This window comes from Phymastichus coffea, unplaced genomic scaffold (assembly GCF_024137745.1).
Source record: "Phymastichus coffea isolate CEN01 unplaced genomic scaffold, Cenicafe_Pcof_1.1 PCOF00115, whole genome shotgun sequence".
Taxonomy (NCBI): domain Eukaryota; kingdom Metazoa; phylum Arthropoda; class Insecta; order Hymenoptera; family Eulophidae; genus Phymastichus; species Phymastichus coffea.
The window spans coordinates 158,183-183,894 of record NW_026706926.1 but is presented as its reverse complement, the minus strand read 5'-3'; the positions used below and the strand labels follow the sequence as shown (position 1 = coordinate 183,894).

At 45.7% G+C, this 25,712-nt stretch overlaps 4 protein-coding genes across 5 annotated transcripts; 2 read left to right on the top strand and 2 right to left on the bottom strand.

The window, feature by feature from the left end:
* The first annotated feature begins 492 nt into the window (after positions 1-492).
* LOC131670755 (phospholipase A2 group XV-like) lies at positions 493-2,511 on the top strand. Its single transcript, XM_058946646.1, has 6 exons — positions 493-843; positions 928-1,070; positions 1,135-1,369; positions 1,531-1,930; positions 2,000-2,122; positions 2,200-2,511. The coding sequence occupies exons 1-6, from the start codon at positions 741-743 to the stop codon at positions 2,417-2,419; spliced, it is 1,224 nt and encodes a 407-aa protein (XP_058802629.1). The 5' UTR covers positions 493-740; the 3' UTR covers positions 2,420-2,511.
* A 103-nt stretch (positions 2,512-2,614) lies between these two features.
* Positions 2,615-5,569, bottom strand: LOC131670784 (TBC1 domain family member 20). The gene is made up of 7 exons (XM_058946695.1): positions 5,323-5,569; positions 4,922-5,231; positions 4,748-4,855; positions 4,427-4,670; positions 4,145-4,348; positions 3,846-4,065; positions 2,615-3,765 (listed from the first exon to the last, which is right to left on the bottom strand). Exons 2-7 carry the CDS (start codon positions 4,998-5,000, stop codon positions 3,460-3,462), a joined length of 1,161 nt encoding a protein of 386 aa, XP_058802678.1. The 5' UTR covers positions 5,001-5,231; positions 5,323-5,569; the 3' UTR covers positions 2,615-3,459.
* A 212-nt stretch (positions 5,570-5,781) lies between these two features.
* Positions 5,782-10,888, top strand: LOC131670783 (uncharacterized). 2 transcript variants are annotated; one of them, XM_058946691.1, is made up of 6 exons: positions 5,782-5,984; positions 6,079-6,355; positions 6,429-7,236; positions 7,310-7,678; positions 7,747-7,908; positions 7,982-10,888. In XM_058946691.1, the coding sequence occupies exons 2-6, from the start codon at positions 6,276-6,278 to the stop codon at positions 8,144-8,146; spliced, it is 1,584 nt and encodes a 527-aa protein (XP_058802674.1). In that variant the 5' UTR covers positions 5,782-5,984; positions 6,079-6,275; the 3' UTR covers positions 8,147-10,888. The 2 variants fall into 2 exon arrangements, with proteins under 2 accessions (XP_058802674.1, XP_058802677.1); XM_058946694.1 differs by having other exon boundaries at positions 6,061-6,355.
* A 151-nt stretch (positions 10,889-11,039) lies between these two features.
* LOC131670782 (neuroligin-1-like) lies at positions 11,040-24,658 on the bottom strand. Its single transcript, XM_058946690.1, has 10 exons — positions 24,352-24,658; positions 20,089-20,583; positions 17,404-17,577; positions 14,701-14,889; positions 13,333-13,592; positions 13,082-13,228; positions 12,604-13,016; positions 11,968-12,438; positions 11,694-11,898; positions 11,040-11,631 (listed from the first exon to the last, which is right to left on the bottom strand). Exons 1-10 carry the CDS (start codon positions 24,377-24,379, stop codon positions 11,188-11,190), a joined length of 2,826 nt encoding a protein of 941 aa, XP_058802673.1. The 5' UTR covers positions 24,380-24,658; the 3' UTR covers positions 11,040-11,187.
* Positions 24,659-25,712: the final 1,054 nt, after the last annotated feature.

Here is a 25,712-nt window from a genome sequence, read left to right as displayed (position 1 = left end):
ATAATTATATCAACATATCTTTTCAAAAAGAAAAAATGCTGAAAAGAATTTATTTGCTTTTACTTTTTTATAATTACACACACAAAAACTAATATTTCCTATCTATATTTCTTTTGTGATTAATAGAAACTTAATGTCATCTCCAGAGATGCTTTAACTCACAGTTATAATAATAGTTGTGCATCTATAAAAATTAAATATAGTATAGTGACAGGTACTCTTTTTATTTCTAATTCAGAGAATATATTTCTAATCTAAATATTAATAAGTATTGTGTGTTCATTATCAAGTTTTATTAATGTTGGATAAGAGAATGACGAGCTAGAGTTCCGAGAAATTACGAAACCGATTAAATAAGTTTAAAAAATTATGTAAATAACAATGTTGACATTTTTTCGAAAGATAAACAATGTTCCATAGAATTCGTCTGCTTTCTTAGTTAGTGCGCAAGCACAAGAGGGGCGAGTGCGTCAGCAGTTGATATCGTGCGATGTTAAGCCACACGCTTCGACTAACCGAGTTTGGTTGGTTTTCACTCGAATTTTCAATGTAGTCCATTGCGTAAGTTCGTTCAAGCAACACTCAGTTTACTCTTACTCAATAGTACTACGATTGACAAGCTATTTAATTTACTCATTTTACCTATTCTATTTCAATAAAAAGTACCATAAATAGAAATTAAAAAACGACGGTTTAGATAGGTGAATACGTTTTGTACGTGTTTGTTGTTATCGTAAACTATGCGATTACAGCTGGCGTGTTGTGTTTTATTGCTGTTTTCGTGTTTCACACTCACGCAAACTTTTCGATTTAGGGGCAATCAACGCTCGCCTGTGATCCTCGGTAAAAAATCGCATTGTCATTCTCGTTTGAGTTTCGTTTATTTATAGAAAGACAGACATCTAAATTTATAAATGTACATCGCAGTTCCAGGAGATGGGGGCAGTCAGGTCGAAGCAAGAATTAATAAAACAACGGTCGTACATTATTTGTGTGAGAAGGTATCTTCTGGATTCTTTAACATTTGGCTGAATTTGGAGTTGCTAGTTCCAATAATTATTGATTGTTGGGTAATTATCAGATTATGTGTCATAGTTGTTTTTCTAAAAATAATAACTCTGTCTTTTTTCTCAGATTGATAATATGAGACTTATCTATGACAATCAAACTAGAAAAACAACTAATCCTGACGGAGTAGATATTAGAATTCCAGGATGGGGTGATCCATTCACAGTAGAATATTTAGATCCAAGCAAAGCTTCTCCTGGAACTTATTTCAAGTATATTGGAGATATGCTTGTGAAGGATTTAGGATATGTTCGTAATGTTTCCTTACGTGGAGCACCTTATGATTTTAGAAAAGGGCCAGGTAATTGAATCTTTTATTTACTAATAATTGTGAATAAAACTCAAAGTCATCATTGAAAATTATAATATTAAAATATACTTATACTCAAAATTAGATTTATTCATATAATCACATAGCAATATGATTTATTTTGATTTATGAAATCAATTGCTTTACTTTAGATGAAAATGAAGAGTTTTTTACGAAACTGAAAGAACTGGTTGAAGAAACTTATGTAATGAATAACAACCAGCCAGTCACTCTTATAGCACATAGTATGGGAGGACCAATGTGCTTGATATTTTTTCAACGCCAAAGCCAAAAATGGAAAGATAAATATATCAATTCAATGATTACACTTGCTGGTGTTTGGGGTGGTTCAGTCAAAGCCCTCAAAGTATTTGCAATAGGCGACGATTTAGGTGCTTATTTGTTAAGAGAGAGTATTCTAAAAAGTCAGCAGATTACTTCCCCAAGTCTTGGTTGGCTATTGCCATCAAAACTATTTTGGAAAGAAGACGAAGTACTTGTTGAAACTCAAGTAAGAAATTATACGTTTGCTGACATGAAGCAGTATTTGATGTAAATAAAACTTTTTGAATTCTTATTTTTAATTTAAATTGATTATTTAATTATTGTATACTTTTACAGTGATATTAATGTACCAAATGGTTGGGAATTTCGAGTAGATAATGAAAAATATCAGCTTGATTTCACCTCTCCAGGAGTTGAACATCACTGCTTACATGGTATTCTAGTAGACACCGTTGAAAAGTAAGATTTTTAAATAAATATTTATGATATCAATTTATTTTTAAGCACAGAGATTTGAAAAATTAATTTTTTTTTAGATTACTTTATAAGCGTGGTGTATCTATTGATGGAAACCCTCAATTAATACTAGGTGATGGAGACGGAACCGTTAACATAAGAAGTCTAGCAGGATGCACGCATTGGAACGACAAACAAAAGCAAAAAATTTACCATCAAACGTTCTCGAAAGTTGATCACATGCAGATTTTAAGCGACAATAATGTTCTTAATTATATCAAAAACGTTTTGAAATTCTAAAGCAAAACATATTATAGTTGAAGACCAACGCCATATACCTCAAAAAAATCGGAGATATTCTCTGATGATTGTGACAAAATAGTTTTACATGATTTACCACTATATATATATATATATATATATATATATATATATATATATATATATTTTTTTTTTTTTTAACTTAGGATAGCAGAAAAGAATATTTTAGTAAAATTCGGTAATTAAGTTTTTTTTATTATAATTTATAATACTCCAACACTTCCACAATTAAATTGAGCATATTTGATTTTTGACTGAAAGGTGCTGTGAAATATTCTATAAAGAAGATATAAAATAAATATATAAGAATTTTAATCAGAATATGTGAACGACATAGCATATCATAAGAATAAAGATGTATAATTTTTTATAAATCGTCGTTCTATTTACTTACAAAACTAAAAAGTATACATTAAATAACAATCGTCTTTAAGAAAACAAATGTTTAATGAACAATAGATAATTTTATGCTAAATTTCCGTACATTGACAATTATCTATCATAAATACATTACGTTCAATATTTTTCACAGAATATATTTGTAATTTGAATTCACATACATCAAAAGTATCCAATTCACTTTCCACCAATTTTAATTTATACACGTTGCAACAAACGTGACTGCGATTCAATGTAGAAATAATAATTACATCGCAACTGAGTGTTCATCATGATTGAACACCATATAAAGGCAGCAGAGGAATGCTTGAGAGTTTCACTAAAATAGTTATCACACCAGTACTTTCAAACATTCATCCTCAAAATATATATTACAACTAAAATTTTAAGAGTGCAATAAGGAACAGCGTCCCATTTAAAGTATTAAAAATTTGCAATTTGTACAGCAACTGATAACGAAAATAATTTTGATTTTACAAGTAACTCCAAAATAATCTATATAGAATTTGACATTGACAATTGAGTCTAAAATATCTGTACATAATTTAATAAAATAAAGTTTTATTCAACAACAGTAAACTGAACCTATTGATAATAAAACAAAAAAAGTTGAACTAATGTCAGTTAAACCCTGACGAATTTTTTAAAAAGGCATATAAACCTATAGCTAAAATAGTTACAACTGTAATAGTTTTATAATTTTTTAGACGGTACGGAATTCTTGGTTGCGTGCGTGCCACTTTTAATTTTCGTTGTCTCTCTCGTTCCACGCGAGTTGCCTCTGCTTTCATTTTCCATTCTTGTTCTTTGCGTCTTCGCCTGTAGTCAAATTCTCGCACGGCACTATCTATCGATTCTGGAGGAAATTTCTGATACAGCTTTGTTGAGTAGAATAACAAGTTTTCAAATGGTAAATCATCAGGTAACTGTGTATAATAATGAATTCTTCAGTATGAAAAAAAAGACTACTTGGAAATGAAAATTAAGTTAATAAAACGTTTCTTACTGTGCTAAGAACTTTATGGGTATGACCCATATCTGGTGTAGTATTAAAAATTTCCTTATCTCTATATGCAACAATATTGGTACTTAAATACAAAGGAATTAAAGGTGGACTGCCAAGAAAGTAGTCAAACAGTCTATGCAGCAGCTTTCTATTTTCTGCATATTTATGAGCATACCATGTTGTATACTCAGCTAGAGCAAAATGTGGAAATAACTCAACACTGTAATATATATAAACTACATTATTCTGGTTACTAAAATGTAACACATAATTAGCATCATTAATAAAATGTTATATACTTTTCTAAATGCTCTAAAAGTTTAGGATGCTCTCTATCTAGTAATGCAAATATATAAAAAAGTTCCTGATTGACTTTTTCCATAGTCTTCTCCATAAATCTTTCTAAAAAAGTTAATGATATTTTTTCTAAAACATACAATCCCTCTTGCAAACCCATGACTAGCAAAACAGTAGCAGCCACATCATTGAATCCTTGATAATAGCTGTATCATAAAACAAATTATTTATTGTATATTTAGAAGTGATTACTAGAACTTTTGCAAATAAAACAATTAATTTACTTTAGATTTGGATGTTTGAATAGCACCCAGCATATTATTTGTGTCAATTCTTTTTCAAATTTGTTCATAGCATCCTCTGAGGTATCATCTGGCATATGACTCCCACTACGAGCAACATCTTTCAATATTTGTTGATATATGTCGTTATCTATAAGTTTATGTACATTTTCAAGGTCATCTTCTACTGGTGGCTGATTTTCTGGTAACCTTAACAATTTTGGCCAAATAAATCTTCTAACACTATCTACAAATAAAATTAAGTATATTAATAATATTTTAGATTCCTTCTGAAACATAATGTGAAAATGAAAAGTACTTTACCATGAACTAAACCCTCACTACTACGACCGAGGCATTTTAATTCATTGAATGTCAAATTTGGCTTCATTACAGTTCCTTTCACAACTATGAGCTTTAATCGTTCGAACTCTAAAGATTGATTTTTGTGATAAGATCATTATTATGATTATTTTACAAAGTTAGCCAAAGTTTTACCTGTTGAATGCAAATCTGTTACATTTGGAATTTCAGGAACAATTCCATTGGTCCATACTGGGTCTGAATCTTCTGACATATTAACTAAAGGATTGCTCTCACAGGAGAACTTTGTTCATGCTTCAAATCCTAGTGACTACTCTGTACATCTGACTTATAGTATATAAGACTAATATCTGCGCTATTCTGTGTATTTTTTTGTATAAATTTTGTTCAATATTGCACAGATAGACATTGCTATCCTAGCGTTGACGTGCGACGTCACACTGATAACTCCAAACAGACTACACTATCTCGCTAAAATGTACATCTGAAAGAAACGTAAATGTATTGTTATTAATAAAAAAACGTACCAAGCGAACAAGTGGGAGTAGACATAGTAGAAAGCGTATAATTCTAACCCCTCTTCCTGTGTAATCATTGCGGTTGATTGTGGTCGTACACATTTACGTTACTATCGAACTAGCAGGCAGCTAAAGACATTTATATATTTAAACTGTAGAGGAAAGTTCGACGCACAAGCGTGATTCCCGCACGCGTAAGAGTCGGGTTCAGGTCGGGTTCTATGGTTCTGACTCAGATATTAGCTATATACATATACACACAAAGGCAGAAAAGCTTGATATCGTAGAAGCTGCGTAACCCACGCGCGAGTAGCATCGGATATAAACATAAACTGACGTGGTATAAAGCATATAAGATAGAGGAGTTTTGATATTGAGTATTTCCGACGAATAGCAACAAAAGCGCCAGCTAGCATAGCAAGCTGCAACCATATAGCTGTACACATAATTCAGAGCAACTTTATCATCTGTCTCGACTCCGTTTTCGTCGGCGGAGCAAAGAGGAGCGAAGAGGAGAGAGAGAAAGAGAGAGCAAAATACCGTTTTGCGTCGTAACACGGCGCGGGACGGGACATACTCTGCTTTTAGGCGTTTGTTTTGACAGTCCAACCGCTCGCCCGCGCGGGAGAATCGTCTTCTAACCAAAAACACGCCCGAGTTGAATGATATATCATTTGGTGGTGATCATGTGAGGTCCAAATGTCGTCCTGGTCTCGGGGGTGAGTGTACTTTTGATGTGAGCGTCACTGGCTGTGCGCGCGCCAAGTGCTGCTCCATTGTTTATGTCAAACTCAGTGTATCCGTTATTTTTAGAAATCACAGCACGAGGTATATGAAAATAGACGGCTCTTTATCAAACTCGGAGCTCCCGCGCGTCGTCGCTTTGTCTGCAGGCTCTCCCGCGCCTTCGATGTATGAACTAATACATCGCCTGTTTCGCTATCGCTGAGTTTACAACTCTTGTATCCAAACTGGATCAAGAAAAGGTCAACGACAACCATAATAAGGCTATGGTTTTGCCTTATGATTGGCAAACGACCAAACGTAAGGTCGCACAAAGAAGTCAGTATCTGCTGGAAATGGGACAATGGTATGATGTTTTTTTCTTTCAGTCTGCATATTTTCATTGTTGTGCATTTTTTATGAGGAAACGATGTTTCTAGGTCGGACTGCAAGTTTATTGTCGGCCAAGAGCCCAACCAGCAGATACTCGAAGGGCACAAAGTTTTTCTAGCAATGTCAAGTCCTGTGTTCGAAGCAATGTTTTACGGTGGAATGGCAGAAAAAAATGACCCTATCCCAATCAGAGATGTACAACCGGAAGCTTTCAAAGCACTACTTGAATATATTTATACAGATCGTGTAGATTTAGGATCTTTCGAGCTTGCATGTGAATTGTGTTACTGTGCAAAGAAGTACATGTTACCTTTTCTTGTTGAGGAATGCACAAAATTTTTATGGTCCGATCTCTCACCTAAGAAGGCTTGCCGAGCTTATGAATTCGCTAAATTGTTTGAGGAGCCAGTATTGATGGAGAAATGCTTACAAATAATGAGATCAAAAACAAATGAAGTGATAAATGAGTTAAGCTGGGACGATGTAGAACAAGATACTGTATTGACACTCTTAGATCAAGAGGAGTTGACTGTATCTTCGGAATTAGATTTATTTAGTGCTTTAGAACGATGGGCTAGAGCTGAATGCACAAGAAAATCTTTGGATCCTACTGATTCAAAATCATTGAAATCTGTGATTGGAAATGCCCTAAGCAAAATTAGGTTTCTTACATTCAGTCCACAAGAATTTGCAGAAGGACCTGGAAAATCACCATTATTGTCTCAAGAGGAAGCTTTTGCTTTATTGATGAATATATCATCAAGAAATTGTGAACAATCAATGCCTGAAGGTTTTTGTACAAATACACAAAAACGCACGAATTTATTAAATTTACAGTTTTTTACTGATTTTTCTGTAAGTAAAAAAGTTGAGTTTTCCATATTGAATCACGTTAACCTTGGATGCTATTATTTAATTTTATTTTCAGAAAAAGAGATCTCAGCCAGTAACTATTTTTGGAAGGCGCCCATATGACTTTGAGGAACACCCAATCAATTTGATAACTTCAACTTCGTTTCTTCCCATTTCTATTGCTGGAGAACACTCCAATACTATTCAAGAGCCTATAGCTTTAAGGAGGCCATCTGTGGGGGAAAATAGCGGAAGCTCTACAAACAGACCTCTTGCAGTTGCTAGCAATGAAGTACACGAAAGCCCTAAATACTTTTGCATTCGAACAGTAGAGCAACAAGCTGGAATCTACAATGATAGCAAATTAGAATGCACTGTTACATTTGTTGTTGATAAAAATATATGTGTACTTGGACTTCAAGTGCCGTCACAGATTTTAAATGTGGTGAATATTATATCAATATATTTCTTCATGAATTTAAGGCATTGTTTAATATTTGATTGGTTTTATAGGATAATAATACTCAGCCAAAAGCTTATACAGAATTATTATATGCTCATCTTCTTGATTCATTTGGAACTCGATTAACATATACGCACTTGAGCACAAAAGTTGATGCTCAAGAATTAATTGAAGTTTTTTTCAATCGTCCAGTGTACGTTCAAAAAAATAAGGTGAACAGGTTTTCATTAGAATAAATAGATTGTTAAATAATAGATTATCGTGAACATCATTTTCTTGTTTTAGCTGTACAAAATAGGAGTTGTATTCAACAAGGAGGGCTGGTACCCTTTAGCAAGCTGCAGCCAAAACAAAATCTGTGATAGCGTCTCGTTCTGCTTTGGAGCTGGAAATCCCGTGGACACTCAGCGAGATGGTCTCATACGATCGATTATTTTTACGTATCGTTAAGGATTATTTTGATTTCAATAAATTTTTACTTATTGTAGATTTGTGATATGAAAGAAGGAAAAGAAGAATGATATATAATTTTCTTAACAAACAAATCACAGTTATAATTGATACTTCTTCTTATTCTTCTTTTCCCATTCAATGACGTAATAAGCTATCGAAGATTTATGAAAAAAAAGTCTTTGTACAAATTTGGATGTATCTGATTGTTAAATGTTAATATTAAGTCAGAGGAGCAGCTACATAAATATATAAGAAGAATTTTTAACCTTCTTTTTCTTTTTTTTTCTTTCATCTATTTTAATTTGATCGAATTCACTATATTACGTTAACTTTTAAAGCAATCTTTTTTTCATTCTTATGTATTTTATTATATAGATTTTTTTTACTGTGCCAATTTTTACATGTGCAATGTACGAATGTGTTTGAAAATAATTATCATTCTAACACAATGGTTTGTTTTCCAAGTATGTAATTACTGTTATAAATTTCTTGTATTTTACTCAGATACTTGTTAATTTAAATACTGAAGTTTTGGTACGAAATGTGTAATATAAAATAAAACAATCAATTAAAAAAATAAATCTACTTTATTTCAAAGCTCGCCAGTAAATCTCCACTGTTGTGTTATTCGCATGCGTATTGTCAGTCCGATAAAAGAAATGTTATCAATAAAGATACTCATTAGTGTTTCGCAATAGCGATAAGTCTGCGCAAGTACGCCGCGGAGATATATGTGGGAGAGGAAAAGAGAGACAAGATGGCGGATTTTTATCAGAGGAGCTTGCGAGGCATACGCGGTGGCTATCGATTTTCCGCGAGGTATTTTTGTAATTGCACAGGACAAAAACAGAACGCGAGCCTCGCAGCTTTGAAAGCTGCGGAAAAAAGGATGCATCGGGGGAAAAGCTCGCGGTTCATTTTTCATTTTTCTCATTGAAAGGAAACTTGCCAACTATTTCTCCCGCAAATGCAAAGCTATTCGAGAGCTGCGCCGTGAAAGCATTTCAATTGTCTATCTCTAGGAGGAAAAAATTTAAACAATAACATCTGACCGCAAATCATAATGAGCAAAGTTTTAGTTTGCCAATTGAGGCGCATACTGTGAGAGAGAGAGAGAGAGAGCTACGGGAACAAAAGGAGTTTCCAAACTTTGTTGGCTGAAAGTTGATAATATCGATCCAAGTGCGCGCTAGAGAGGGGGGGGGGGTGCAGCAACTCGCGCGGACACAAAGACAAGAATTCGCGTTGTCGACTAACTGGGTAGCGAGGTCGAGCCCGCAAAAAGGACACCGACGACTGATGACCTTTGACGTCTCGTTCTCCTCTCGCGCGGCTCGTCATCCACGCGTGATAACGTGCGCACGCGATATGCGCTATTTACCTTAAAAAGGTGATGCCTACTGCTGCAAAAAACTTCTTACCGGACGCAAAGGAAATACGACGCGCGCGCGCGCACACACACATACGTACACACATACAGTACACAAAAGGACGCTTTGTTTCATTGTTAAAAACCAGTGTTATTATTGATATATTATTATTTAACAATAGTCGAGAACTAATATAATTTTATCGCATGCTTATTTACAGAATCGTAAATCAATCGATAACTACCCGAAAGAAGAAACCAATCGTCGATACAATACATATATATATGGGTATGTATATATATGTATGTATGTATATATAGCTTCTTTTTTCTTCGGAAATTCTTGATGTTACTCGAAAAAAGAAAAAAAAAACAAATTATTATTACTTATTTCAACACACCAATGAGACGCGCCCATTTTACAATGCCAATACACGTGGAAATAGCGGTATCGTGAGATAGTTGCACACACCCATGTATTTTACAATGTTTCGCCCGGAGAGGCTCTGTCTCCGGGCCTTGTTTCTCCCCGCCGTTCGCGTAAAAAAAGTAACCGCTGTTTATCATTCGTTTTATGTTGACACGCGCAAATCTTATACCTTGGCAATGGTCGTGCGCGGTAGTGTTTCGACTAGACTCGAAGGAAGACCCAGGAGTGCTCAGGCTCGTCTGGCAAATCTATGTACACTTGTTTTCTTTGTTCAAGGAATTGTGCGTTCCGTTAGGTATCACGGCTTTATTGGTTTGCGTATAGCTTGGCCGCCCAATCGCGGCACGCTAATTAGTCTTGAGAAGTACGCGCTATAATGAAACTAACCCATTAATACGATCGGAAAGTCTCGCCTTATTCGTCGTTTGGATAATTGCTGTCTCATCGAGTCGAGCACTCTTTAATCTCGCTATCTAGAGAACGATCGTTACAAGCTGCTTCATGCGCGCGAGGCTCGTTCTGTCCTCTAGTCTAGTCACCGACTCTCGTTCGGCTCACTAAGCTAAGCGATCACAAGTTCTCTCTATTTCATATCTTTTTTAAATTTTTTTTACGTTTTTTACTTAATCCTTTTCTTATTAATGCTTACGTTCGACAATTCAATTCCTTGCGTATGAGCTAAGATACGCGCGAAAACACACGTCGCCCGTCCTCGTCGAATTCCTCGTCGAGTTTTCTCACTTTTCAATCCCTTCGTTCATCAATGTCTGAGGTATTTGCATCGACACTTCTTTTGCTTTCTTTGGCTTGTGTTTTTCGTTTGGCATCCTTACTTACACATATCTTACGCGGTATAGTCAATAGAACTTGAAATAACGGTTCAATTATAGTCTTTGCTTTGGATAACAACGACGCTTTGTCGAAGAGCAAGACGCCCGCCAACTTAACGCCGATAATCAATGTAATATAAGGTGTATGGTAATTCAGTACGTATAAGTCTATATAAAAAGAACGCAAACGCAACTGTCGAGTGTACAATGTATCCCAGGTAAAATAAAGCTTTTCTCTTGACGTACAATAAACTTGCTCGAAGGAAAACGAAGCGAGCAGCAGACAATTTCGACGCAAACACGCCACACGCTTTCGCTTGGCTCGGTCCGAGCGCGCGACGCGCTGCAAGGACGCCCGCGCAGCTCAGGCCACGCGGGCGTTCGTGCAGCGCCTCGCGCGGTCGGACACTCAGACGGAGATCTCCTGTATCTGCACGCGCTTCTTGGCGCTGCCGGGGGTGCCGGGCTGGCGCAGGATGCCGGGGCAGAGCATGCCCGAGGGCGGCGCGGGCGACTTGGGCGGCGGCGGCGGCTCGGGCAGGTCGTCGTCCAGGTCGTCGGCCGCGGCGGCCGCGGCCATGGTGGCGTCCACGCAGGGCGAGGGCGTGCGCGCGCGCGACGGGCTGGCGCAGAAGTAGGTGGCGGTGGCGCCGGCCGCCTCCAGGTCCCGCAGCTGCATGTGCTCGAGCTCGTCCACGAACTTGGTCTTGTGGGCGAGCACGGGCGTGCCGGCGCTGTCGGTCGGCGAGTCGGCCAGCACGAAGGTCGGGCGCTTGCCCGGCTTGCCGCCCGCGGCGCCGCCCATCTCCAGCAGGTCGTCCTTCTTCTGGTCGCCGTAGCTCGCCAGCGCCAGCTGCAAGCAGGTCGCGGGTGAGCGCGCGCGCCCTCGGCCGCGGCGGGTCGACGGTCGCTTACCTGGTCGACGCCCGCGCCCGCCGAGCCGTTCTTGTCGCGCTGGTGGTAGATGCCGGCGAATATAAGGATGTTGAGCAGCAGCAGGAACACGCCCACGGCTATGGTGACGGTCAGCGCGGTCGTGTAGCTCTGGTAGTGGCTGGAGGCCAGCTTGCGCAGCAGGTTGTTGGGGCCGGGCCCGAGCTGCGGGTGCTGCGTGTTGGCGCTGTGCGGACAGAGCTGGCGGTTAGCGCGCGCGGCCAGGTCGCGGGCGGGGCCTCGCGCGGCGGCTCACCTGGGCGGCGCCGCGGTGCCGGGCAGCAGGCTGCTCAGGTTGGTCGCGCAGTCGGTGGTGGTGGCGGCGGCGGCGGCGGACTGCGCGGTGCTGCCACCTGCGGCCGCGGACGACGAGATGGAGGGCTCGGTGGGGTAGGGCAGCGGCAGCGGCGGCGCGGGTATGGGCATCGCCATGGACTGCGGCCGCACCGCGCCCTCGTACAGCGCCGGGCTCTCGGCCAGGTGGTGGTGGCGCATGCTCACCTCGTAGCCCGGCCTGTGCAGCTGCGGCAGCAGGTTCAGCCACAGGCTCATCTTGTGGCCGCGGTAGTGCGAGCGCATCTCCGTCGCGTCGCGGCCCGCCTCCAGGTACAGCTGGTTTATCGAGTCGTACGAGTCCCAGAACGGCGGGCTCGTTACGCCCACGTCGGCCGAGGAGCTCCACGCCGCCGCCGAGTTCATCGACGACATTGCCGCTCCGTTCGGGTCGCTGCAAGGTTTTCACTTTATCTGCCGAGGCTGCTCGTCCACTCCGGAAGCCCAAATTTGGCGGCCAGTTGTTTCATTCTGGTCGACCAGCACCTCGGCTTCGACCGTTCGGAAACAACCGCCATTGCCTCATTTCGAGCGGCAAGACGCGCGACTGGAAGCTCACCCTCTCCGAATAAAATTGGACAGGTAGTGGACGAGCAGCCTCGACAGATTCTCGTCGGCAGCGGTGTAGTTGCTGGCGGCGAGGCTCTCGTGCCTCAGCATTGGCAGTCCGAGTAAATAAGGCAGTTCCTCGCCCTTCTGACTCGGTCTCTCGCCCGGCTGGAAGTGTAGAAAGTACCCGCGGCCGCCGCTGGCCGAGTGCAGCAGCGCCAGCCGGAGCAGCGGCGCCGCGACTTGGCCGTCGCTCAGCAGGGCGAGCAGACCCTCGCAGATGGCCAGCTGATTGGGCTCGCCGCGTTCCCAGTCCGTGTACTCGTTGCGCAGCGTCGAGTAGATCTCGTGCAGGTGATAGCGGTAGGTGTTGCGCACGTAGGTGCGCAGGATTCTGTCTCGCCTCGTCTCGTTCAGGCCGTTCTGCGAACCGACGATTCGTTCGATGAGCGGCTGCGAGTTGAGCGCGGGCGCCAGGCAATATTTACCTCGAGATCCTGCTCGGCCAGCTCGAGCCAAGCTTCGTCGGATGTGAGGCCCATCAGTACGTCCCTGTCGCCGAAGTTGGCGAACTCGGCGCCGGGCCCCGGCAGTAGTGGCATCAGTCCCGACGAAGACACCGTCGGCTGGAAATTCTGCGGGAGCGTGCGTCGATTAGCTAGACGTCGATCGACGGTTGCGAGGTCGCTCTTACTGTCGTCGGCACGGATATCGGCGCGACAACGCGTGCCCACTTTACCTGATTGTTCGCGCTGGCAGGCAGTATGGTGCCGTCGAAGAAGGGGGCGAAGCCCGAGGTGAACCTCGGCACGTCGAGCCTCACCTCCAGCAGCTCGTCGACGTGGCGTAGCCTCAGGCAAGCCGCGATGTCGTCGGCCTCCACGTCGCCCGGGCAATTCAGCTGCTCGGCCACTCGGCGCTTCACCGTGAGTGGCTCTCGCTGGACCGCCCATGGCGACAGCGACGAGCCGCCCAGCAGCACCACGCGCTCGATCAGCTCTGAGGCACACGCGTTCGCAATCCTGTTTACGCCTCTGTCCTCGCCACATCATCGACCGCTCGCGGCAGTTTCATTCACTAGTCGGATGTGCTCCGGTGCTTTATTCATTTATGAGCTTTTTGAAGAGCACAGCCTGCTCGCTCTGCAAGCTCTCTCTTTCTATGTCTCTCTCTCCCTCTCTCTCTCTCCTCTCTCTTCGTTTCTTTTGAATAATAAAACCGATGAAATATTTAACGACCTCCATCTCCGCCACCCGCGCTGTACGTCCGACCGATAGAAAAACTAACGTCGAAAGTTCGCGCGCTCGATGCGCCGTGGTCGCCGCTGAAAATACAATTCGCGCGCCGCGTCAGCGAAAATTCAATCGCCAAGAGGGCGCGCGGCTCTGTCGAAGAGCGCGTAAAACCAAACGACGGCGCGCTTGGTTCGCTCGCAATCGCGGAGCAACGTTGTTAGAGCCCGCGCGCGCAAAGTGCATTATATCAGAGGCAAACTGAATTCGCTTTGCTGCTTGCGTGTATTGTTAACGCGCGCCTCTTTTCGCGGGGCTAAATTGCTTTGCGCGCGCCGCCGCAGCGCCGCGGAATGATAAATTCGGCGACGCGGGTCGAGCGAGCCCGGCTCGAGCGCGCTTATCGCCCTCGAATTATGCTGGTGAGCTCGCGCGCGCGCCTCGTCGTCGTGACCCGACTTTGTCGTTGGGAATCCGATCGAAGCGACGAGCGCAGAAATGGAAAGAAGCTCTCTTTGGCGGCGCACTCTTTAGTTCGCCTGGGGCAATAAGGGCGACCGATAACAATGCATCGTCGCTGAAGAATTGGCTAGTTGGTGTTGGCTGCTCGTCACTCGGCTAAAACAGCCGGTACGTACATCTCCGAGATAAAACACAAAAGCGCGAGAAGCGGGAGCCCAGAGAGGAGAGAGAGCGAGCGAGCGAGTGCGAGGCAGGCAGGGAGGGAGGGAAGAGTGGCCAACACTTGGATTGCGCTCGCTCGCGCGGTTCGTTAGCGAAATGGCAGGGCAATCCAGGCCAGCGAGATTGTTAGTGGATGCACGTAGCGGACTGGCGCGCTGCGCTCGAGGGAGAGAAAGAGTGAAGCTCGTTACCTTTGGCCATGGGCGAGACGGCGAGGAAGTTGGCCAGAGCGGCGCCGGTGCCGTGGCCCAGCAGGGTCAAGCGGTTCGAGTCGCCGCCGAACGCCGCCAGATTCTCGCGCAGCCAGTGCACGCCGGCTACCAGATCCATCAGCCCGTAGTTGCCCTGGGCGCTGCCCTTTGAGCTCGTTTTCAGGAAACCTGCAACAATCGCGTCCACGCAGGCCTAATGACGGAGCTGCCACCTCGCGCTCCCACTTGCTCGACGCGCGTGCGTTCGGGGTGGTGGAGGGTTGGGGGGGAGGGAACCGCGGCGGATCGCTTGAGTGGCAATTCGTGTTTTCCGCTCTGCCGTTCGCAGTCTCATCGGGGCTTTTAGGTTTTAGACGCCCGCGCGCTTTTTTTCCCGCTCGCTCCTTTGCCAATTTTGATCGCGCTCAATTTCCTGCCAATGATCTCGATGGAAATTGCTCATTATGCCCGCCCTGTCGCGAAATCGGGTGTCGCAATAGGTGTAAAACAGTCGCTTCAGTGGAAGTAACCTGTGTCCGCGATTCGTAGAGAGATTTTTATTTAAAACTATACTTAGTTGTGCTTAGATTCAATGGAATCGTTAAGCACTTAGGTAAATAAGTGATATAAATAAAAATATAAAAATATAAAAATGAATGCAAACAAAAAATAAAATATTTTAGAGTGATAACAAAATATAAAATTTAAACGAAGTATAAATAATGTTAATTATGTTGTCCGCGAAGCTAAGAGGATAATAATTTCTAAAATTTTTTAACTAGTGAACAACAGTAAAGAAGATTAATCTTTACATAGAATCAATAGCTGCACGAAGTAATAGAGTTTACATAGGATGATAGTTTCAAATTTCGATAAAGGTTACATATGATGATCTCAAAAATAATTTAGTCGAGCATACATTCAATAAATCTTGAATTCGCTAAGTCTCGCTGACGTCAGAATTTCCATTTAAGAGGTAATCATAGAGTGAGGATTTAAACGAATCTGTAGGTGGCTTAATTCTAATTTGATACGATATAGTGGCCCACGATTTCATGGCCTACATATTAAAGGACCTTTCATATACATTGAAATTCGTTCTCGGACAACTAAATGTCCGTTTAGAGCGGTCGAGTGGTGCATCTAATGTCTGGATTTAACGTTGGAAAATAGAGTACCAAATATTAGGATACCTGAATTTGAAGAAATTTGTAAGTGGCTACCACCATGAAATATTCGTAATTGTGGGTAGCCAATTTAATCGATTGTAGTAGAGTTTTATGATTGCATCTCTTCGTAATTTAAAATTGAACCTGACCACATGGTTCAGTAATGTTTTTAATTTTTGTTGAGGTACAATAGGAGATTGAAATATATTAAGCAACGATAAGCCAAATGAAGAAGCAAAACAGAGGCCAACTGTTTCTTGATATTATTTGATAGATAATTTACTCTGTAATGCAATCGTTTTAAGTCACAATGTACTCGAGATACTATTTTCAGTGACGTGAATGTTCCAACCAAAATTACTAATCATAGTGATCCCCAGGGTCTTAATAGCGCTTACGAACTGCATGAAAAATTAAAGGAAGTTGATCTGTTTCGATATGTTTGAGGTTTTGCTCAATAACCAATTTAGTACTCTATTTACATCATAATTAATAAAGTTATATAAGTAGAGATAGAGAGAGAGAGAGAGAGAGAGAGAGAGAGAGAGAGAGAGAGAGAGAGAGAGAACATCTTCGATACAGCGGGAATTTCGAAAGCGCCAAACGCGTGCAGCCGCGGGCGCTCAGCCTGAAAAAGGGAAATCGCCGCGATCTCGATTGTCTCGCCGCGCCTGAACTCTCAGCGGGTGGATTTACTTTTCAGCGCTCGTCAAAAGCCTAATTAATAATTGGACCGCGCGTGTACTTCAAAATAAAAAAAAAACGATCCTACGCTCGTTTCTTTGATAAAAGCGAATAAAAAAAAAGGAGGCGCCGAGAAGGGGTCGAAAGCTCTGAAAGGGTTGTAAAAAGGAAACTTCGCGAGCTTTAGAATGCCGGACGGGGCGTGTATTTGTAAAGTGTCATTCTGGATTCCATCCGACCGAGAATGACTTTGAACCGGCATGTAAACACAGCCGCGGGTAGATAGAGAGGGAGTGAGCGTCAATCTTAGGGCTGAAAAGATCGTTTAGTCTCTGACAAAGGAAACGACGTGTGCGCACACGTGTGTATCGATCGTCGTTCTTTCTCTCTCTCTCTCTCTCTCTCTCTCTCTGCGATAAGTGCGAGCGAAATTAGCGGCCATTGTGCGCCGTCGCGTCTTGAGAGAAGAGGAAAAAAAGGTAGAAAGAGACGGCGTCCGGTGCGCCATTGAGCGAGCGTTGATTAAACGATGAAAAATTCACGGAACGATTAAACGGTGACTAAAAACGCGTCAAAGCTGAATGAAGCCGGTGGCTACGCCCTTTGAATAATTAAGCCCGCCGCCGTCGCCGTTGCGCGGCTCATTTTCAACGAGCTTTTCCTTCGTTTCTGATCTCGAAACAATATCCGAGACAAGCGCACGGAGAAGAAAGTCCGGCGATCGCCGGGGGAGAAGCAGCTAGGTGGAGCGTATATAGGTGCACGGGGCGCCAAGGGACTCGTACGCGTACGCGCGAGCGGTGAGTACGGGGAGGGCAGAGCGGCTAATCGATCGCAAAGCTATACTCACCCAAGATGCCCAGGCGAAAGTTGATGGAGACGACGATGAGCCGTCCGTGGGCGGCCAACGCGGTTCCGTCCAGCGGATTCCCTGAGCCCCACGAGTACGAGTCGCCGTGGATCAGCAGCAACCCTGGCAGCAGATCCGACGTGCCACCTCCGCCGCTGCCACTGCCACTACTCCCTGCAATCAACCATCGGACCAACTTTTTTCATCAGCAAATCCTCTCAAATGCCGCATTGATTTTCTCTCCGACGCCCTTCCTCTTTGTCTCTTTCGGCTGCAGATAAGAAAGTTTTTTTATTATTTTATTTTTTCGTTTGAACAATATTTCAGATCAAAGTTCAACAATCGCGAAACTTTTACGTCTCTTGGAAGGTAAATTTTGACAAGCGAAACCTAGTATACAAATCCCGTGAGCTCGCGCTTTGAAGTGAAGTATAACGCTCCTCTTGAGATATTCATGCGAGAAAAGATATTTGCCTTGCGCTTTGTTGGAATTGCCGCGCATGGAAAGCATGCTTTTCTGCTGATAACAGTTTTCGATTCCAACGCAGCGCGCGAGCGTATTCGAAAAAAAATAAAATAAAATAAAAGTCAATTGACCGTCAAAAATAAATAAAATCAAACTGCAGAGTGTTACGCTGTTGCGGTTGCAATGCGAACAATAGGGCATAACTTTCGCATATACAGTTTTCGTGCACTCTCAAATTCATACTTTTTTCCCCCGTCGATCTCGACGCTTACAATGTTGTTCCAGTACTTTTCGACGCCTCGCGAGCAATTTTAATCTCCCGCATCGGCAATCGAGTAACATTCGCGCGCAACGCGCTTAGTTACCACCGCAAATCGATTGTTTAGCGCGAAAAGAAGCGTTAGAGGTGCAAATTAAACGCTCGAAGCGGTGTTACTTCTTCAAGTTTTAGTTTCCGTGCTGTATTCCCATTGAATTCAAAGCAATTCGCATGATAAATTGGCTTTCGAAATAATCAAAATAGAGCCCGGCAATCCGATTAAGGAACTTTGAAGTACGAATTGAAATTGATATTTGAAACTCAGACAGCTTTCTCCCTCGAAATATAATGAATTACGCGAGCGAAAATCGAGGCACTCCGGCATGCCTTTTCGGAAGAAAAAACGAGCGCGCAGCCGGGCGAGCTTTTAGACTGCCTATATTTTAGTTAATTAATAACGCTTTTGCGGTTCACAATGGGGTGTGTGTATGTGTATGTGTGCGTGTGAGAGAGAGAGGGAGAGAGAGAGCAAGCGTATACATTGGATCGCTGGCCGGTAATTTAAAATGCAGAATAAAGCAACTGGCTCCGGCTTTCTCCGGAGTTTGCGTGCGAAAAGAAAAGGCGAGCGCTGCGTCCGGAAACTGAAAGGCCCCTGGACGAGTAACGTTAATTATCTGAAAGGCAACTCGAGTAGAAAAATCGAGCCTTTTAACCTAAATAACTCGCTGCTGCTGCTGATGTTGCTGGCTGGCGGCCTGTATATATATTTTTGCTGTTTTATTCTTCTTTTTCGAGCGCGTGCGCGCGCGTGCGAGAGAGAGAGAGAGAGGCAGCGTAGAGCATAGCGGAGGCGCTTATCGGGAAGCTAGGCGCGCGAGCGATAGCGATGATTCGACACGAAGCCCCCTCACTCCCGCGGTGCTTGCAGAATCTCACTCGCGAGTTCTCACTGCAATGCACTACGGAATTGAAGGGGTCGACGCGCCATTCTTTTCATCCATTCTTCTTTGCTGCTCCATGTGCGCCGTCCGGCGTTCTTCTGTTCATCTAGTTATTCCCCGAATGGTCGTCCTCCTCTCGGCCTTTGTGTACAGATTGTATATTGATTCCGCATAAATACTGGCGCGCACGGCCGGCTGTAATTGATTCCCAAGCCGCCCCCAGCGCTTCTTCAGTGTGTGCGCGGCTAATTTATTCCCAGCAGCCCTCTTCGGAGACGAAACCCTCGCGCGTACGCCTGACGCCCATCGCTTGCCTTTTCTTTCCAATTAACGGCGAGTCGCTCCCGTCTCAACCTTCCGCGGGCCATTAAAATCCGCCTGCCCAATTGACTGTGCGCGCACGTTCTAATTGCGAAGGTTTCATCGCGCGGACCGATACTACAATTAGACCGGACCCACCGGCGAGAGCGAAAAGAGTTGGCTTAAATCGGAGCTCGTTAGACGTCGAAAATCGTGTACGCGTCGGAGCCCCGCTCCTAATTCGTAAACTTGGCTGATTCCACTGAAAGCTCGCGCCAGCCCGAGCTTCGGCCGGCTTTCCGGTGAATTTTCTATCATTGCCCGAGAGATGGAAAAGTTAGTTCGTCGGATGCGAGCCCGGATTCCGCGGCAGGGCCAAAAGGCGCGATCCTCGCTCTCTCTCCTTGTGCGCCTCGCTCCGAGACCGGATCTTCGGCGCTCGTTGCGTCTCATCGCACGGCGCTCGGCCAACTCCGCGGATTTCGCTCTCGCGCCCTTGAGCGCCGAGCTGTGGGCAGTTCACGCGACGCTCGGCATGGCCGAAATTCGGTAGGCGCGCCGTGCCAAGCGCTCGCTGATTACATCGTCTGCTGACTGTGACTGTCGGAGCCGTGCGCACCGTACTTACGGCGGCGGCAAGCTCCATCCGAAAGGCACGTCGTTCGATAGCGAAAAAAAAAATCGTTTTAAAATTGGCATCGTGGCGGAGCTCTGACCTGGATGATTAGCAGCGCCGGCGGCTGAAGAGGAGGAGGAGGACGAGGGCGGCGGCCTGGGCACATAGAGGTTGAGGTAGAGGCAGTCCTCGCTCTGGTTCCTCAGCAGCGGGTGGATGCGCTCGAGGTGGGCCCGCTGCTGGCGCGGCGTGGAGGCGTCGAGGGCCGGGAGCGGCTGCGGGCAGGAGGCCGGCATGCTGTCGGCTAGGCGGGTGCCGCGCCAGGGCGAGGGCGTGACGGGCGGCATGTAGCGTAGCGCGCCCAGCGGCGGCGTGGCGTACGGGACGCCCAGGTACACCTCCACCTGGGTCTCGCCGGCGGCGCTGCCCCGCGCGACCACCCCGCGTAGCGCGCCGTAGTGCGTGTGCACCAGGCGCGTGCTGTACTTGGGCTGCTCGGCCGCGGCCATGCCGACCAGCGTGCCCACCAGGACCACCAGCAGTAGGCTCCTTCCGGACTTCGCCCGCTCGCCACCCTCATCTTCCTCGCTTGTGCCTGCAACAGCGCAGCTTTCATTGCCGAGCAGCTGACGGATTGGGGGGGGGGGGGGGGGTTGCGGCGGGCTTATCGGAAATTCAGCGGGCAAAATCCGCGGCTCTTCGCGTGCGGGACACGCGCGCCGCGATTTTGATATTAAATCGAGCCCCTGCGACTCCTCGCCGAAATAACGTCGCCCTTCGCTCGTCAATTTCATTGTTCAATCGAGCTTCGCTCCACGCGGCCCTGTATATCTTTCTAGCTTTTTTATCCCAAACATATCTGGCAGTTCTACGCTCTGTGTAATATCGATTTCTGCCGGGAAAGTCGCAGGATACCAGCCGAATGAAAATTTTATCGGTTTTCTCGCGGCGACTTATTAATTTCGCTCGATCACGCGGCAGCCGCTGATTTATCGGCCGGAAAATAAAGGAGCCAAAGTACAGAAAAGTCCATTAAAAGTTGGTCCGAAATCGGCGATAATTATTTGTTGAGTGTCCCGGGGCTCGCTCGGCGATGAGTTACGGCCGCGCTACGCGCGGAGAAAGATTGAGCTGCGAAAAGTTCGCCTGCGCGTGCAGCTGGGCCGCGCGCGACCGTCAATTCGTCAATGAATCACGCTCGCCGAGTTGCGCCCGCGAAACGCTAAATTCTATACGTCGCGTTTGCGCAAAGGGGCTGCTTTGCAAGCTGCGGCCCGAGTCGCAGGATGAATTAGCGCGAGCCAAAGGACTGCAAACTGCAGGCTGGCAAGAATTCTTTTACGACTGTAATTCGCGTTGTTCCTTTTGTAACGGAAATCATTAATCCTATGAAGCTTAAGTGGAATAAATTAAACTGCTTACGTCATTTTAACGTCAATTCTTTGTTAAAAAAAACGTACGGATGCTGTGAGAATTAAATGGCGAGAAAGTCAGTTTATCGACAACAATTTTATCGACAGCATTCTTCAGAGTAATGCTTACTGCTACTCGAGTGCTCGTGGTCTGCGTTTAATAAGTTCGATAGCAAGTTAAAACACGACTTACAAGTGTCTGGCGATTAGAGAGCATGCATATTGGTATAAACACGTCGATAAGGATTATCTATTTTTCATGTATCTCAATTCTGAAAAAACCCAGTGAGTTTGTAATTAGCCGCTGGCGCGTCACCTCCAATATCTCGCAAGATCGATCGAGCGCGATGATGAGGGCGAGCGAAAAAGCTCGAAAACAAACAACAAAATTATTTGGGCCAAACATTCAGACATTGGAACGAAAGTAGATAGCCTTAACCTATTAAGATGGTTCCACCAAATATTGTTTTGCGATAGAATCCAACCAACATTTTTATATAGATAGTATTTTGAGCTTTCAGATTCCGTAAACATGAATGGATATTATCGAACTAAATAAAAATAAATAAATGATCAATTATATATTGGTGACTTAGCAAAGCATGATTGTGTGTTCACATAGTATGTTCACATAACTTTGTCCAAAAATCATAATGCTGTCCAGTACAATTACTAAATTGATATAACTGATATTGGAAAAGAAAAGTACTGGTTATCGAACTAATAAAAAAAATATTCATGAAAAACATAAATTGTTACATTTTAGAGATGAAATCATGAAATGTATTATGTGAAAAAAAGCTTTTTCGTTATTTTTTTTACTATTAAGTATAAACTAGTTAATTTTTGAACTTGCTGTCAATTATAATACTATTTTCAATAAATACTTCGGTTGACGAGGTGACAATTTTATGAAACCCCCAACGGTGCCCCGATGTGATACGGCCCGGCCTGGTGGAGCCACCTTAACTCGAGCATTCACGCGCACGGACAAGCTCACGAGATACAGACAGTCGAGCAGAGATGAGATCGAAGCGTGATTGCAGTTATTATCGCGATAGTAGTCCGCGTATTACCGATAGCGAGCTCGCAGTGTGTCTTTCTTTCTCGCCGTACTTTCCCCTTTGTCTCGGATGAAAACACCAAGAAAGAGAGACAAACAGAGCATATTCATTTTATTTTACGGCAAATTAAGGCAAAAAGCAGCGAAGCTCTCTGATCGAATAGAGCACGCTCGAAAACGACGAGCAGCTCAATTGTTAACGAAACCGACTCGGGCGCATCAAATCCCGTACGCCCGAAAATAAATCCCCCCCCCCCCCCCCCCCCAGTTAAATTCGCACGTTTTTTGTGAACGGCGACAATGGTCGTTGCTTGCGGCTCTGTCGCTGCAAGATTAATTTCGAGAAGCGTGCGCGTCGATGAAAAATCGATACCAGCAATATCGTTCAATTAGCACGGCCTTTTACCGGCTTTTAATCGTCGACGGGCCGGCAAGCACGAGTGGAGCGTATTCGGACACGTTGACGGACACGCGAGAGCGATCGGAAAATTTATGAGAGTCAGCGGGGGATGCCCCGTAAGAGTATTCACGAGGCGTGGAAGAAGGCGAGATCCGGTTACGAAAACTGAATGCAAAACTGGCGGGCACACAGAGCAGTGCATTAGCGAACTTTATTACCGCGATGGTCGTCCTTCCTCCCGCTGCTCCTCTCTCGCCCGTTCCATTCGCTGGGTTGCCGTGCGTCCTCAGCACTTTTATGCCCTCTACGTGCTCCCATTGGCGAATGCCGCTGCGCGATTTGAATTTTTCGCCTGTCGGCGTCTTTTAATCAAGCGATATCGCGCGCGAAAAACTATTGTTTTGCCGCTCGCCGCATATAGGAGAGACGCGCGGCGCGAACCCCCCGAGCGTTGCCCTCCCCGGATTATGCTGGCGTCGTAATTATTTACGTAAGCGGCAAAGCTGAGTGCATTACCCGTCGTTTACGCCTGCACGCGTTATACCGCACGCAGCCTCAACCGAGATTCATAAATATTTCGTATCGCCCGCGTCTTTTTCATTGCCTCCGCGCTATGTTTACAATTCCATTGTCGGTGGGCAAATTGCTTTTCCCAGCTGCTATCTTGTTATTTATAATTATTCGCCAGCGTGACTTTTCCCTCTCTCTCTCTCTCTCTCTCTCTCTCTCTCTCTCTCTCTCTCTCTCTCTCTATCGTATGCGTTTTCGCGCCACGGAGAGAGGGCGAAAAATTCGCGCTCGGCAGCACTTTTTCCCGGGGCCGGGGAGTGGGGAGGGGGCGGCTGGAGTTTACTTGCGCGAAATAAAACTTTTTTTTATCGGTTTCTCTCTCTCTGTGTCTGTCTTTTTCGGACGCAAGATAAACTCCGATACAGGCAGCGCACACGCGTTTTTACGGCGCAAGCAAAACGACATGTGCGGCCGTGGCGAAGGAATGATTTCGCGTAGCGGTGCGCGCGGCGGAAATCCATTGGGCTTCGCGCTCGAGATTCTCGGTTCGACGTGTTCCGGGAGTCATCTTCTCTTTTCGTATCGTCACGAGGCGAGCGCGCTCACCGACAGTTCCGGTGAATGGCAATCCGCGCGAGGACTCGGTCAGGGCGCAAAGTACGTACACTCGGCGCGCAGCGAACGTGCTCAAATTGTCGTGGTCACGGTACGTCGCGCGCGCGCCGACGAAGCGCACACGGGTATAAGTAAAATAAAGAAATAATAATAGAAGCGCGAAAAATCCGTGCACGCGATCAATCGGCTGGGGTCGCGGGTATTTCCGCTGTAGGGTGGCGCGCGCGGTCACAGGCGAAGTGGTCGAGACGCGGTTATGCGTGGTGCAGGTGATCGGACGGCAAGCTGAAGACGCGTCGGGAGGGCAGAGTGAAGAGGGAGCGAGCGAGCGAGATCGTAGGTTGGCAGGTCGCCATGGCTTACCGTGCGCAGAGGCGGAGGGCGTCCGCATCGCGTCATCGCCGCTCAACTCGGCCGCCGCTGCTGCTGTTGCCGCTTGCTCGGAGGGCAGCTTCCGCGCGGCGGCTGCGTCATACTCTCACTCGTGCGCGGAGGGTCGCCGTGGCCGTACTCGCCGTCTCCGTGGTCCGGTCAGTCGCGGATAACGGTGCTGGCGCTCTCGATGGCTCTGAAGACGACGTAGCAGAGAAAGAGAGAAAGAGAGAGAGAGAGAGACACTTAACGATCGAGCGCTCCCGGGCCGACTGCGCGCTCGGAGCGCTTGCACGGAGAGCCTCGACTCCGAGGGAGCGAGAGAGAGAGAGAGAGAGAGGCCGGGTGCTCACCGCGCGCAGAAGCGACGGAGGGTTGGCAGAGCAATCGATAACCCTCCTCCCCGAGTAGAGTGTGCGCCGAGCCGCTACGCTGCCGACTCGCCGCCACCACCACCCACTGCCACCGCCACCGCCGCTGATTATACGCTAACAGTTTTTTTTCTCTCACGACGACGAAAAGGACCTCCTCCTCTATCTTTCTCTCGCTTTCTCTCTCTCTCTCTCTCTCTCTCTCTCTCTCAGCCAAACAGTGTATTATTCATTCACGAAGCTTCGCGACCAGCTTAATCAAGGGAAGAATGACGATCACTGTAATTGCAAGACGACGACGCCGGGCGAAGGAGAAATATTGCCCAGCTCGCCCGCCTTCGCTATCTCGGATGACGTTAAAAATTGACAAAGCAACTCAAGGCGCGCTGATAATGCTCTTCGCCGGCCGGCTGATTTACCGAGGTCGATATTTTATCACCTGTAAACCTCGGAGTCGACTGGCTAATCGATACAGATATTCGGCGCGGCCAAAGAAGCGCTTATTAGCGAGAACGAGGGGTGGATGGGGGCTGTTGGTAAACAACGCGGCTTTGCCGGCGAATTCTCTCTCGCACGTCGGATATAGATCGAGGCGAAGCTCCGATATTTTCCCTTTCTTTCCGAGCAAGGCGAGCTCTGATTTGCGTTAGCGGAGGCGCCCGAGTCGGGAATGCCCACCTTGAGAACGAGGCGAACGCCACTCGACTGTGCTCCCATCCAAGCCAACTCTCGCGATGGATTCGCCACCGCGCGAGAAGCAATCCGCCACACCCGTCGATTTGCCGCGCGCGAGCGCAGCCAGGAGGGTAGACTTTTCGTTAAACTTGGCAACAGGTGTTGGAGGCGGCTGTGCTCTCGACGACGCTCGCCGATTCCAGCTTCCACGCGGATTTCCCACCGCCGCAGCGGACGAGCGCGTGCCGTTTTCTTCGTCCGAGGTGACGTCGCTGTAATTGCAGCAGTCGCGCGCGGATAACGCGG